This window comes from Loxodonta africana, chromosome 4 (genome assembly GCF_030014295.1).
Source record: "Loxodonta africana isolate mLoxAfr1 chromosome 4, mLoxAfr1.hap2, whole genome shotgun sequence".
NCBI lineage: Eukaryota > Metazoa > Chordata > Mammalia > Proboscidea > Elephantidae > Loxodonta > Loxodonta africana.
Genome location: NC_087345.1, coordinates 312,575 through 327,961, shown reverse-complemented (window position 1 = coordinate 327,961; position 15,387 = coordinate 312,575). Strand labels below are relative to the sequence as shown.

Here is a 15,387-nt window from a genome sequence, read left to right as displayed (position 1 = left end):
ATTTAAGACAGTTGATTTAATGTCTTTGACTGTAATTCCAATATCTGGGCTTCCTCAGCATTAGTTTTTGTACATTTTTTTTTCTCCTGTGCATGGGCCATACTTTTCTGTTTCTTTGTATGTTTTGTAACTTTTTGTTGATAGCAGGACATTCTGGGTATTATAATGTGGTAGCTCTGGAAATCTGGCTCTCCTACTCTTCAGGGATTGCTGTTGCTACTTCATGAAGAGTGCAGTCATCTGTTTGCTCAGTGACTTTTCCAAACTATATTTGCAGAGTGTGTATTCCAGTTGTGTGTATTCCAATGAGCTGCTGTAGCTGGGAGAAGCCACTACTGTGAGAGGGCCAAAACCATAGCAATTGTCTGCACTGGTCCCTCAGGGCAACTGCCAGACCAAAACAACTGTGCAAACTGTGCAACCTCAAATTGTTGGACAAGATTTCCACTGCTTGCCGAGGCACCAGCTGGATGTTCTAGGAATGTGACAGCCATCCCTACCACCACCACAGCAGGGCTGCAGAGTGGGGGATGTTAGCCAGTTGGGCCACATGGCTCATTTATGAAAGATGAGCAGCCTTTCCTTTCATTAAGCACTCCCCTGGTTGATATGTGTCAGATCAATTCAGAGTTCCAAAAGAGCAAACTCCAATTGTTCTATTCTAGTTCAATTGTTTTGGTGGGGGGACTGATCTCAATAACTTCCTACTCAGCCATCTTGTGTGATGGTACCAGTCTGTCTTACTTTCATTCTTGAAAGATATTTCTATTTAAGTATAGGATTTTTAGTTGGTACTTTTTTTCAGCACACTGATTTCATTTCATTGCGTTCTGACCTCCATTGTTGCCATTGAGAAGTCAGCTGTAAACCTGTCACTGCTTTGTAGGTAATCTGCCTTTTTTCCCTGGTAGCTTTTAAGATTTTTTATCTTTAGTGTTTGCTGCAGTTTTCTCTGATACGTCTTGGTATTGATTTCCTTTTATTTCTCCTGTTTGAGATGCACTGGATTTTTAGAATCTCTGAATTGTCTTTCATCAGTTCTAAATATTCTTAGTTGTCTTCCCTTCAGCTATTGTTGTTGTTGTTAGGTGTTGTTGAATTGGTTTCAACTCATAGCTACCCTATGTACAACAGAATGCAACATTACCTGGTCCTGCACAATCCTCACAATCATTGCTGTTTGAGTCCATTGTTGCAGCCACTGTGTCAATTCATCTCGTTGTAAGTCTTCCTCTTTTTCGCTGACCCTCTACCTTACCAAGCATGATGTCCTTCTCCAGGGGCTGGTCCTTTCTGATAACTTGTCCAAAGTAAGTGAGATGAATTCTTGCCATCCTTGCTTCTAAGGATTATTGTGGTTAGTACTTCTTCCAGGACAGATTTGTTCATTCTTCTGGCAGTCCATGGTATATTCAGTATTCTTTGTCAACACCATAATTCAAAGACATCAATTCTTTGGTCTTCCGTATTCAGTGTCCAGCTTTCACATGCATGTGAGGTGACTGAAAATACCATGGCTTGGGTCAGGTGCACCTTAGTCCTTAAAGTGACATCGTTGCTTTTAATGCTTTAAAGGGGTCTTTTGCAGCAGATTTGCCCAATATATCTTTTGATTTCTCGACTGCTGCTTCCATGGGTGTTGATTGTGGCTCCAAGTAAAATAAAATCCTAGACAACTTCAGTCTTTTCTCCGTTTATCATGATGTTGCTTATTGGTCCAGTTGTGAGGATTTTTCTTTTCTTTATGTTGAGGTGCAACCCATACTGAAGGCTGTGGTCTTTGATCTTCATTAGTAAGTGCTTCAAGTCCTCTTCACTTTCAGCAAGCAAGGTTGTGCTATCTGCATAACGCAGGCTGTTAATGAGTCTTCCTCCAGTCCCAATGCCCCGTTCTTCATCATGTAGTCCAACTTCTTGGATTACTTGCTCAGCATACAGATTGAAGAAGTATGGTAAATGATACAACCCTGATGCACACCTTTCCTGATTTTAAATTACAAAGTATTCCTTTGTTTGTTTGAATGACTGCCTCTTGGTTCTACATGAGCACAATTAACTGTTCTAGAATTTCCATTCTTTGCAACATTATTCATAATTTGTTATGATCTACATTGTTGAATGCCTTTGCACAGTCAATAAAGCACAGGCAAACATCCTCCTGGTATTCTTTGCTCTTAGCCAAGATCTATCTAACACCAGCAATGACACCCCTCATTCCACATCTTCTTCTGAATCTGGCTTGAATTTCTGGCAGTTCCCTGTAAAAGTATTGCTGCAAACATATTTTAATTATCTTCAACAAAATTTTACTTGTATATGATATGACATCTGTGCAATCTTTCTCTGATTTTGGGACTTCAATTAAAATATGTTAACCTTTTTAACATATCCTCTATATCTCTTATTCTCTCTTCCTTATTTTCTGTCTTTATGACTCTTTTTGCTGCATTTTGCATAATTTCATCTAACCTATCTTCCATTCTTCTAATTCTATCTTCCACTGTATGTGTTATGAAGCCCATCCACTGGTTTCTTAATTCACTTACTGTATTTTTTTTTTTTTTCCCCAGTTCTGGAAGTTACATTTATTTTCAAATCTGTTGTGTCAGGCTTGGTTTTTACTTAAGTATAGATGTTGTTGGGTGCTGTCGAGTCGGTTCCAACTCCTAGCAACCCCATATGACAGTAGAATTGCCCCATAAGATTTCCTTGGCTGTAGTCTTTGTTTTTAGTTTTCTTTATTTTGCTGTTGTTTTTGAGAATATACACAGCAAAACATACACCAATTCAACAGTTTCTACATGTATGATTCAGTGACATTGATTACATTCTTTGAGTTGTGCAACCATTCTCACTCTCCTTTTCTGAGTTGTTCCTCTCCATTAACATAAACTCATTGTCCCCTAAGGTTCCTATCTAATCCTTTTGAGTTGCTGTTGTCAATTTGATCATACATATATATGTATTTAAAGGAACATAATGCACAAGGCAGACTTTTTTTAACTAATTAAGTTAAACTATTGTTTTAAGAAAACCTCAAGAGATATTTTTGGTATAAGATTTAAAGAGTATCACAGGGCAATAGTTTCAGGGGTTCATCCACCCTCCATGGCTCCAGAAAGTCAAGAGTTCATGAGAATTAGAAATTCTGTTCTGCATTTTCCCCTTTTTTGGTCAGGGTTCCTTCATAGAATCCTTTATCAAAATATTCAGTAATGGTAGCCGGGCACCATCCAGTTCTTCTGGTCTCATGGCAAAGGAGGCAGTTGTTCATGGAGGCAGTTAGCCACACCTTCTGTATGCTCCTTCTATTCCTGACTCTCTCTATTCTCTTGTTGCTCTAGGCAAATAGAGAACAATTGTTGTGCCTTGGATGGCTGCTTGCAAGCTTTTAAGACCCCAGGCACTATGCCACAAACTAGGAAGTAGAATAGAAGCGCTAAACACATTATTAGGCCAATTAACTGGGATGTCCATGAAACTATGTTCCTAAACCTCCAAATCAAGGAACCAAATACCATGAGGTGTTTGGTTGTACATAAGCAGCCTCAGCAGCTACATTTTTTTAAATTGTTGTAAATATATCTATCACACAACTGTTGCAATTCAACTTTTTACAGCTGTACTTCTTGACAAGCATTACAATAATTGGCTGTGCAACGCCACCCTTAATCAATGCAATTTTTTCATCGTCATTGACCCTCCCTCTCCTCCTGCCTGCTGCCCCTGGAAACCACTAATAAACCTTGGCCTCTATACATTTGCCTTTTCTTGACTTTTTATGTAAGTGAGATCATACAGTATTTGTCCTTTTGGTTGTAAGCTTTACAGAATCAGATTGGCAGGTCTTTCTCTCATGGAGTCACTGGCTATGTTTGAACCACCAACTTTTTGGTTAGCAGCCAAGCACTTAACCACTGTGCCACCAGGACTCTTTTTAGGCATGGTTGTTGTTGTTAGGTGCCTTCGAGTCGGTTGCAACTCATAGCGACCCTATGTACTACAGAACAAAACACTGCCCGGTCCTGCGCCATCCTCACAATCATTACGCTTGGGCCCATTGTTGCAGCCACTGTGTCAATCCGTCTTGTTGAGGGCCTTCCTCTTTTTTGCTGACCCTGTACTTTACCAAGCATGATGTCCTTCTCCAGGGACTGATCCCTCCTGATAACACATCCAAAGTATGTAAGACGTAGTGTCACCATCCTTGCTTCTAAGGAGCATTATGGCTGTACTTCTTCCAAGACAGATTTGTTCATTCCTTTGGTAGTCCATCATCTATTTGATATTCTTTGCCAACACCACAATTCAAAGGCGTCAATTCTTCGGTCTTCCTTATTCATCGTCCAGCTTTTGCATGCATATCATGTGATTGAAAATACCGTGGCTTGGGTCAGGCACACCTTAGCCTTCAAGGTGACATCTTTACTTTTCAACACTTTAAAGAGGTCTTTGGTAGTGCCCAATGCAATGCGTCTTTTGATTTCTTGACTGCTGCTTCCATGGCTGTTGATTGTGGATCCAAGTAAAATGAAATCCTTGACAACTTCAATCTTTTCCCCATTTATTATATGTTGCTTATCGGCCTGGTTGTGAGGAGTTATATTTTCTTTATGTGGGGGTGTAATCCATACTGAAGGCTGTGGTCTTTGATTTTCATCAGTATGTGCTTCAAGTCCTTTTCACTTTCAGCAAGCAAGTTTGTGTCATCTGCATAATGTGGGTTGTTAATGAGTCTTTCTCCAATCCTGATGCCCCATTCTTCTTCATACAATCCAGCTCCTCAGATTATTTGCTCAGTGTACAGATTGAATAGGATACGACCCTGACACACACCTTTCTTGACTTTAAATCATGCAGTATCCTCTTGTTCAGTTCTAACAACTGCCTCTTGATCTATGTACAGGTTCCTCATGAGCACAATTAAGTATTCTGAAATTCCCATTCTTTGCAATGTTATCAATAATTTGTTACGATCCATACAGTCGAATGCCTTGGCATAGTCAATAAAACACAGGTAAACATCTTCCTGGTATTCTCTGCTTTCAGCCAGGATCCATCTGACATCAGCGACGGCCAGATAGCTGTCTTCCAAATTTCTTGGCATAGATGAGTGAACACTTTCAGTCCAGTATCCGTTTGCTGAAACAATTGATATCCCATCAATTCCTGGAGCCTTGTTTTTTGCCAATGCCTTCAGAGCAGCCTGAACTTCTTCCTTCAGTGTAATTGGTTCCTGATCATATGCTACCTCTGGAAATGGTTGAATGTCGACCAATTCTTTTTGGTATAATGACTCTGTGTATTCCTTCCATCTTCTTTTGATGCTTCCTGCGTCATTTAGTATTTTGCCCATGGAATCCTTCACTATTGCAACTCGAGGCTTGAATTTTTTCTTCAGTTCTTTCAGCTTGATAAATGCTGAGTGTGTTCGTCCCTTTTGGTTTTCTATCTCCAGCTCTTTGCACGTGTCATTGTAATACTTTACTTTGTCTTCTCCAGCCACTCTTTGAAATCTTCTGTTCGGTTCTTTTATTTCATCATTTTTTACTTTTGCTTTTGCTAGTCTGTTTTCAAGAGCAAGTTTCAGAGTCTTCTGACATCCATTTTGGTCTTTTCTTTCTCTCCGCCTTTTTAATGACCTCTTGCTTTCTCCATGGATGATGTCCTTGATGTCATTCCACAACTCGTCTGGTCTTCAGTAATCAGTGTTCAACGCACCAAATCTATTCTTGAGATGGTCTCTAAATTGGGGTGGGATATACTCAAGGTCACACTTTGGTTCTCATGGTCTTGTTCCAATTTTCTTCAGTTTCAACTTGAACTTGCATATGAGCAATTGATCGTCTGATCCACACTTGGCCCCTGGCCTTGTTCTGACTGATGATATTGAACTTTTCCATCATCTCTTTCCACAGATGTAGTCGATTTGATTCCTGTGTATTCCATCTGGCAAGGTCCAAGTGTATAGTCACTGTTTATGCTGGTGAAAAAGGTATTTGCAATGAAGAAGTCGTTGGTCTTGCAAAAATTCCATCACGTGATCTCTGGCATTGTTTCTATCACCAAGGTCATATTTTCCAGCTACTGACCCTTGCTATGTTTCCAACTTTTGCGTTCCAGTCACCAGTGATTATCAGTACATCCTGATTGCATGTCCTCCAGCTCTGTCCGGGACCCTCTACTGTGATCTCTTTCAGAGCAGTTGGTGGTGGTAGCTGGGCACCATCTAGTTGAGCTCGACTCAGTCTGGAGGAGGCTGTGGTAGTTGGGGGCCATTCATCCTTTGAACTAATCTTTTTCTTGTCTTTGGTTTTCTTCATTCTCCCTTGCTCCAGACAGGGTGGGACCAGTAGAATATCTTGGATGGCCACTCACAAGCTTTTAAGACCCCAGATGCTATTTACCATAGTAGGATGTAGAATATTTTCTTTATAAACTATGTATGCCAGTTGAGGTAGATGTTGCCTGATACCATGGTTTCCACAGCCCTCAGCCCAGTAATTCAATCCCTCAGGGAGTTTGGATGTGTCTATGAAGCTTCCATGATCTTGCCTTGGTCAAGTTATGCTCACTTCCCCAGTATTGGGTACAGTCCTTAAGATTTTAGTTTGCTTCTTACAGGAGCATGGGGTCAGGACTAGTCTGGACCACTCCAGTTCAAATTCTAGGCCTGAGGTTCCCTGGATCACCCAAGTCACATGAACCCAGGCCTTAAACCTATGTGGGCACCGACTGATTTATCATTTTCTCTTACTGTGAGAGCTCCCTTTGTGGTTGCAGCTCAAAGAAAAGGGTGTGTCTTAGTTTCCTAGTACTGCTGCAACACAAATACCACGAGTGGGTGGCTTTGAAGAACAGGCATTTATTTCTCATAGTTTGGGAGGCTAGAAGTCTGAATTCAGAGTACCGGGTATATAGGGGAAGGCTCTTCATCAGCTCTTTCAGCTTCTGTTGCCCCTGCATTCTTTGGTGTCTTGGTGACCTCCATGTGCCATCTGTCTTCCCGTTTGTGCTTGCTCATCTCTGTGTCTGTGCTGCTCCTTATAACTCGAAAGCGATCAGGTTTAGGACACGCCCTTCACTGATATGGCCTCATTAACATAACAAAGAAAACCGTATTTACAAACAGAATTGCAACACATATTTTTGGGGAACACAATTCAATGCATAACAGGATGGCTTGTCAGACCCCCACCTAGGTATGCCCTGACCTATGTCCCTTTTGCCCTGTAAGGCCACCAAACTACAGCACAGTTTCAAAACTGTTTTTTCTGGATTTGCAAATGCCTCCAGACAAAAGCAGCTCTGAGGGATGGGCCTTCTTTGAGTTCTCAAACCTTGTCCTAGATTTTGGCTCAGAAATTTCTCACTTTCTGAAACTCTCTGATGCTTTTATGAAATTTTGTAATTAATATTTGAGCTCAGCTTTAGTTTTCTTCAGCAGGAAGATTGATGCTAATACCATTGTTGGAACCCATATTCATTGTAGGATCATGTTAAGCCTCTCTTTTACACACACACACACACATATACCTCTCATGCTGGAATTCTGATTGAAATTATATTGACTCAATTTAGAACAACTTAGGGGACAACTGACATCTTTATGACATTAAGTTTTCCAATCCATGAATGTGATAAATGTCTATATCAACTTAAAATTATTTTTAAACTTTAAACTTGCATTTGAACTAAATGTAGCAATTGATTTCAAGAATTAAACAAATATAGTCTCTCTCTTGGAATTTTTTTTTTTTTCTTGGAATAAGAGGAGACTTTCACTATGCTTTCCCTCTTCCCTTCCCTCTGCCTCCCCATAGTTTGTTTTTATTTAAAATTTTTATTTTATGACTCTGTATTAAGACTATTAAACTTGTATTAAACTTTATAACCATATTATCAATAATTATTTAAATAAGTTTTTTCAAGACCACACTTTAAAGTCATGAGCAAGTTTTCTTCATGTTTCTCATGTTGTCAAACACATTTTTTTTTCTATTATAAATCACATTGTGTTGCTTTTCTTATAATTTTTGTTTTTGCATAGAGCTTTTCCTGCATCATATGAATTCCTTAAAGGGTATTCTCTGGGATATGATTGTTAAGTATGGGATTATTAACATTTTCTAGGCTTTAAAATTATTCTAGATTTATTTAGGCATATATAAAATACATACTTTTGAACATAAACAGGATTATACCATAATAATATTACATTCTTGGTTTCATATCATTTTCTTATTATAGAATATTTCCTGCTTTAAAAAAATTCCAGTAACAGAGAAATCTGACATTTGGCTGGGTCAGCTGTTTTCCACCATTTCATGTAGATTAGCTGTCCCTTTTCTTGAGCTCTGCTGGAATGATGTCTTCATTTCACTCTGCTCCTCCTCCACTAAGGGATTCAGAGGCACAGCGGTGGCTGGGTGCTGTCCAGCTCTCCCCGGCTCAGTTACCAGGTGAGGTGGGTTCCCCTCTTGTGGAACAGCTGGCAGGTACCCTCCCCCATATGTGGGTGGCAACATTGGAAGGCAGGGAGGCTGCCCTCCTTTCTGTTTGGCTTGTATTGTTTCTGAGCTCCCTCCCTCTTTTCCTCCATGGATTGGGACAGGATTTCCTTTCTCCAGTGGCCGAGTTGCCTCAGCAGGCAATCCAGAAAAGATGCTTCAAAGGAAAACACTAAAGTGATTTCCTCCCAGGACCCATTTTTGTGATTTTTATTTTTTGCTTGATGGTAATTCATGATACTGAGACCATGTTTATGTCACAGCACATGTAGGTGACCACATGGCTTTGGAAGTATGTACCACTGTTTTACTCTCGGCGAGCCTCGAGCCTCGGAGGGCAAAATGCCCACACCTTGGGGAGGCAGCAGTGCTCGGCCACCTTCCCAGCAGAGACTCTGTCCCTGCAGAGCAAAGCTTTGCCCTCGGGTCTGGATTTTAACAAAGGGAGGTGGTTCTTCTCACACAGGCTGGACTGGACACTTTCTTGTTCACCTGTGTGTCTCCAGTACCTGTCACAGTCCTTGGCACCTGGTGGCATTGGCGTGGAATGATTTCCTGTGCTTAGTCCTCCCGCCATGGTGTCCTAAAGGCATCACTGGGTGGGCACTCCTCCTGTTCTCCCTACAGGCTGGGGTCTCAGACAGACAGGGGTCTTCAGGAGCTGTGGTAGACGGTGGATGTGCCACTCTACAGCATAAGAGGAGAAGCAAGTTGGGGAACGCCACCTCCCTTCTCCCAAGGCCTTTAGGCACCATACTTAACCAACAGAGGCAGAGTCTGGGACAGGATACAGAATAAGGCGTGTGTCTAGAAACCCCTCCCCCAACTCAAGGTCCATCTTAAGGTCTGGGGGGGCCCAGCCTTCTACCTTCTTACTGTCATCTAATAGGCCCCAGGGAGGGAGCTGGGAAGGGACCAGATGGAGTGAGATACCTGAGGCTCACCAGGGCCCAGGCTGGGTGCCAGGGACGCTCCTGGCCACCTTCTTGTGCTTGAGTCAAGGAGAAGCCCTGGGCCCTGTGTCCCAGAGGGAGGAAAACACACTCACATGCTGTGGGGGCCCTGCCTCTGTCCCAGGGACCTCAGACTCTTTTTTATCTTGGCCCACCTGGTACCTGTCCCAAGACTTATTCCTGAGGCTGGCTCAAGTGAAAAGCAGATGGCAGAAACATGGGTGCTCCCCTCCCCTCGTCCCCCAAGAAACCAAACACTGAGGGGAAGCATGGTCACACCCAGGGAGGCATCTGTGAGGGCCTGAGCCCAGGCAAGACGTGGGCACAGAGTGTGGTCCCCAGATGAAACCAGGCTCTCCCATGGGAGGGGGACTGGAGATGTGGCCCAGGAGCCAGCCTGGCAAGGTCCGGGACATGGGTACCAGGGGGCTCCAAGCGTGCTGGCACTGTGAAGGAGCAGAAGCAGGCTGGGCTTGGGCTGTCAGTGAGGCAGCACCTGGGAGGTCAAAAGGTCCTGGAGGGAATGGAGGGGAGGGTCCAGGAGGCTCTGGGGGGCCAGGTGGGTGACAATAAGACTGGCCCCCCCAAAAAGAAAACTTTTGGGTGTTCATCATTTTGTTTTTCTCTCTCCTGGAGACTTAGAAAGTCTTTTTGAAAACCCCCTTTCATCTCTGCTGAGCTTAGGGTAGGAAGTCCTAGGCTGCCAAGGCGGGGTGGGCCAGGGCCGCTGGCTTCATGCCCACACTTGATCTTGGAAGACGAGGCTGTCGTCACCTCTGTTCACCTTTGATGAGTTCTCCTAGTTAGGACACCACGCCCTGCAGGGTCCAGCCTGTGAAGTGCTTGCCTGCCGGCCCCACCTTCCCCCCACCCCCAAGTGGAATAAGCCGCTCAGGTTTCTGGTAATTTCATCGGGGCTGCATCACATTGCTGGAGCTGAGATAGCATCTTCCCATGGTAACCCTTCCCTGCAGAGCTCCCTGCAGCCAGCCCAGCTCAGAGGGGGGACACTGAGGAGGGGTGAGCTAGGGGCATGAGGGTCCTGGGGCTAGGGCAGCTTGCTGGGATGCTGGCATAGGGATCCGGAACACACCACCTGCCACTGGGGACTGACAGAAAAGGAGAGGGAGTAGGAGCTGGGCGAGGAACCAGGAGAGGCCCCTACCTTCTGCTGCCTGTGCAGACTGGCCTGCCGACACCGTCAATTGGCTCTGCCAACAAACCCCCACCCACACAAGCACAAGAGCCACCCCTCCAAGGCCAGGCAGAGTGACACCTGGATTCCACAATCCACCCTCACTGCAGGCAGCTCACAGAGGGGGCAACGCGGGACCAACTGCAAGACAGCAGCCCAGGCAACTGGCCAATTAGGCTCCCCCTTGGGGTCTGCATCCAGCATCATGACCCAGGGTGCCTCTGAGCCAGACGCCCATCGCTGGGGCTGGGACATGGATGGGGACGAGGACTGGGACAATGTGGTGCTGACCCTGCTGGCGCTGGCTGTGGTGGCTGCCACAGCGCTGGCCTTGCACTGGTTCGGCTCCGGGCAGGACCAGGAGATGATGGGACCAGAGTCTGCAACCTCCCACCCCCAGCCTCCTCAGGCGAGAGGATCCGGGTCAGCCCTGCACCCAAAGATCAAGGTCAGTGGTGGAGTCGAGGGACCACAACAGGGGAAGTCAGGCCCTCCCGGATGCTACCAGGGGAGTCCTGTTGCCACAGAGGCCCAGGGCCAGGAGCTCTCCGGCAGGGAAGGCCTGGGTGCCACAGTAGGGCCTACACCCCAGATGCCTGGAAAGGTGGTCAGCAGCACAGCCCGTGGACAGAAGCATGGCAACAACACCTCAGAAGCCGCTCAAGGCACAGAAAGGCAGCCTCTCAGGCCAGGCACTGCCCCCCTGGGAAGGAGCAAAGCAGGGGGGACGGCCAGCTCCATCCTGATCCATTTCACACCTCGGGATCCTGGCAGAGAAGCAGAGGAGGGGGCAGGGGCAATCTGTCCGAAGGAGCCAGCACACCAGACCCCTGGTCATGCAGCTGAACAGGACACCAGCGCCTGGCAGCCAAAGATGGGGCTGCCTCATCCACGGGGCAGAGGCTGGGGCAGCCGGCGGCAGCCAGCAGACACCTGCTCAAGAGACAGACCCTGCCGCTTGCCCAGGCTGGACCCGCTGAGGCTGGGTGCTGTGGTGAGTGTGTGGGATGCTGTAGACGCCACTGTGGCCACTGCTGCTGTGGACACCCCTGCCTGCAGGCTCCTGGCAGTTTCCCAGCCTTCCCCTTCCCCTCAGGGATCTGTCCCCCAGGAGAGGCCTGTGTCACACAACATGCAGGCTGGGCCCCTGGCCGATGTCTCAGAGAAGGGTCACAGGAAGAGCAGCCCCCAACCAGTCCAAATCCTGGCTCTGGGCTCAGGGGCCATGACTAGTGGGAATGGAGACACTCTAGGGGGCCCAGGTAGTGCCCCCGAGGAAGGCTGGCCTTGGGCAAGGAGGGAGGTCCTGATCACCAGAAGCTTCAGCCAGGGTCCGGGCTCCATGGACCCATCATTACCAGGTGGGCCACGTGGGGGATGCCCACATTCGTCCCAAGGGTGGGAGACCCCAGAGGCCTGCAACATGGCCAAGACTGGGGTGGGTGGCTCCAGAGATGCCCACTCCTTCTTGAGCCCAGGGTTGAGCAGGACAGAAAAGCAAGGGGGCCACAGCCTTGGAGAAGGGAGAGGTTCCTGGCAGGTTGAGGGGGAGCAGAGCTGTGGGCAGGCAACTGGCAGCCAGGCTGCTGATCCGGAGCCCAGGCAGCTCCTGGACAGAGAGAAGCCAACCCCAGGCCTCTCAAGAAGTATACCGAGCTGCAGTCCCTCCCCAAGTCCCCTGGCCACCCCACCCACAGGCGCGCCTTCTGAGCAACCCCCCTCTACGTCCTTGCCTGCAGCTCATCCCCTTGGGGGTTGCCCACATGTAGCCTCCACTCTTCCAACCTCCTCTCCTTCTTCAGAAGTGGCTCCCTCCGAAGTTAGTCAGGGTCCTTTTGAGAATGAACATTTCAGAGCAGCCCCACCCCCAACTCTAGTCCCAGCCCCAGCCCCAACTTCAACCCCACCTCCAACTCCAGCCCTGACCACAACCCTAGCCCCAACCCCAGCCCCAACTTCAACCCCACCTCCAACTCCAGCCCTGACCACAACCCTAGCCCTTACCCCAGCCCCAACTTCAACCCCACCTCCAACCCCAGCCGTGACAACTCTAGCCCCTACCCAAGCCCCAACTTCAACCCGACCTCCAACCCCAGCCATGACCACAACCCTAGCCCCTACCCCAGCCCCAACTTCAACCCCACCTCCAACCCCAGCCATGACCACAACCCTAGCCCCTACCCCAGCCCCAACTTCAACCCCACCTCCAACCCCAGCCATGACCACAACCCTAGCCCCTACCCCAGCCCCAACTTCAACCCCACCTCCAACCCCAGCGTTGACCACAACTCTAGCCCCTACCCCAGTCCCAACTTCAACCCCACCTCCAACCCCAGCGTTGACCACAACTCTAGCCCCTACCCCAGCCCCAACTTCAACCCCAGCTCCAATCACAACTCCAGCCCCCATTCCAACCCTAGCCCTGACCCCAACTCTAGCCCCAGCCCCAACCCCGGCCCTCACTCCAACTCCAGCCCCAGCCCCAACCCCGGCCCTCACTCCAACTCCAGCCCCAACCCTAACTCCAGTCCCAGTCCCAATCCTAGTCCCAACTCCAATTCCAGCCCCAACCCCAACCAGTTCTGTGCGGACTCCGGCTTCTCAGGAGCCCAGGATGGCTCTCTCCAGGGACTGTCTGGAGGAGCAGGTCTCAGGCAGCTGGGGAAACCTCGTCGCAATGGTTCTTAAAAGTCACCCCTTTCCCAGGCAAGAGAGGCCCCAAGAGGGAGCCTCAAGGGCAGATCCCAATGACCTTGCAGACTCCAGGAACAGTGTATCAGGTCCTTCTGAAGGCTCAGTCTCCAGCATGGGGGAAAAGGGCAGGCCTCCAGTGGGGCAGGCTGCAGGGGCAGTAATCAGGCATCTGGCTGAAGACCCATTCCAGCTGCAGCCGAGAGGCTCCCAGATCGACAGGGCTCCCGCCCCAGGTCGAACGCTGAGTCCAGGAGGAACTGGAGTTGAGGAGAAAAGCCATGGCTCAATGCTGCCCTGCGCCACAGATCCCCTGCCAACCCCTCGGACCAGGAAGCACAGCCTATCTGAGGTGACAGAGAGCTCTGGGCTTGTGATCCGCCCAGCTGCCCCTGGGCAGCGCCAGGAAGCTGTGCAGGGGCAGGAGGCCGGGCCTGCGGGCCGCGGGGGAACCCTCAAGGAGAAGCAGGAGGAGGCCCGCAAACTCATGGTTTTTCTGCAGAGACCCGGGGGTTGGGGCGTGGCCGAAGTGCCACGGAAGCCTAGCACCCAGCCCCCGGCGCTGCCGGCCATGGTGGCAGCGCTGCGGCGGCGGCTGGACTTGGGCAGCTGCCTCGAGGTGCTGGCCTTCGCCCAGCAGCACGGCGCGCACGGCCTGGCCCAGGACACCTACGCCGTGATGAGCGACAACCTGCTGCACGTGCTTGGGGACCCCCACCTGTACCGGCAGCTGAGCGGAGCAGACCGTGAGCGCATTTTGAGCCTTCGGACTGGCCGTGGCCAGGCTGTCCTCGGGGTCCTCATGCTGCCCAGTCTCTACCAGCTGACCCGCCCTGGGCTCTCTGGCGCCCCGAAAGGCGAGGAGGCTTCTACGGCCGGGTCTGTGCCCCTGCCTCCCGCGCATCTGCACGTGTTCAACCTTCAAGAGAACACCTGGCGGCCCCTGACCCAAGTTCCCGCGGAGGCCCCTCTCCGGGGCTGCGGCCTCTGTACGATGCACAACTACCTGTTCCTGGCGGGAGGCATCCGCGGCTCAGGGGCCAAGGCCATCTGCTCCAATGAGGTCTTTTGCTACAACCCTCTGACCGACATCTGGACTCAGGTGCAGCCCATGCGGCAGGCCCGAGCCCAGCTCAAGCTGGTGGCCCTGGATGGGCTGCTCTACGCCATCGGGGGTGAGTGCCTCTACAGCATGGAGCGCTACGACCCCCGCACGGACTCCTGGACCTCTCGCGCGCCCCTCCCTGCAGGCACCTTCCCTGTGGCACACGAGGCTGTGGCCTGCCGTGGGGACATCTATGTCACAGGGGGCCACCTGTTCTACCGCTTGCTCAGGTACAGCCCCGCCAAGGACGCATGGGATGAGTGTCCCTACAGTGCCAGCCACCGGCGCTGCAGCGACATAGTGGCGCTGGGCGGCTTCCTCTACCGCTTTGACCTCCTCCGGGGCGTGGGCGCTGCGGTGATGCGCTACAACACCGTGACCGGCTCCTGGAGCCGTGCTGCCTCCCTGCCCCTGCCGGACCCAGTGCCCCTGCGCTGCACTGTGCTGGGGAACACCATCTACTGCCTAAACCACCAGGTCACCGCCACCTTCACTGTCTCTGATGCTACCGCTCAGTTCCAGGCCCAGGAACTGCAGCCCTGTCCGGGGGGGAGTAAGGGCGTTCTCTGCCCGTTTGTCCTGACCCTGCCCCCTGCGGCCCCGCTGCAGACCGCGCTCTGAGCCCCTCTGGAGGACGCGGGTGCAGCAGCTGGGCTCCGGGGCCTTAAAGGAAACCCTGCATTGGGGTGGATCTGCCAGACGCAGGGCTCTGGGACAGGGCAGGGATCTAGAACTTTCTGCTCATGTCCTGTTCTAATAAACCTTGTGCTTCAGAGATTTCCCATGGTTTCTGGAGATTCCGGCCCCCACCCCTTCCCTCCCTTGTACTGAGAACAGCCCCGCTTGCGGGGGAGCCCAGGCCCTGTCCTCTGTGAGCTGACCAGGCACCCTCTGCCTTGTTTCCCCCTCCCTGCAGTCCCTCTGATGTTAGCG

At 49.6% G+C, this 15,387-nt stretch overlaps 2 protein-coding genes across 2 annotated transcripts in view; one reads left to right on the top strand and one right to left on the bottom strand.

The window, feature by feature from the left end:
* CIMAP1B (ciliary microtubule associated protein 1B) overlaps positions 1-9,087 on the bottom strand; it is a 36,441-nt gene extending 27,354 nt beyond the window's left edge. The window contains exon 1 of the mRNA XM_064283221.1: positions 9,020-9,087. Within this exon, the coding sequence (XP_064139291.1) occupies positions 9,020-9,087 (68 nt within the window). The remainder of the gene's footprint in view (positions 1-9,019) is intronic.
* A 909-nt stretch (positions 9,088-9,996) lies between these two features.
* Positions 9,997-15,075, top strand: KLHDC7B (kelch domain containing 7B). Its single transcript, XM_064283220.1, has one exon. It carries the CDS (start codon positions 10,864-10,866, stop codon positions 15,073-15,075), a length of 4,212 nt encoding a protein of 1,403 aa, XP_064139290.1. The 5' UTR covers positions 9,997-10,863.
* Positions 15,076-15,387: the final 312 nt, after the last annotated feature.

What these genes read in the sequence shown, in the direction of transcription:
- KLHDC7B (XM_064283220.1), top strand. Translation starts at nt 10,864, where the DNA reads ATGACCCAGGGTGCCTCTGAGCCAGACGCCCATCGCTGGGGCTGGGAC.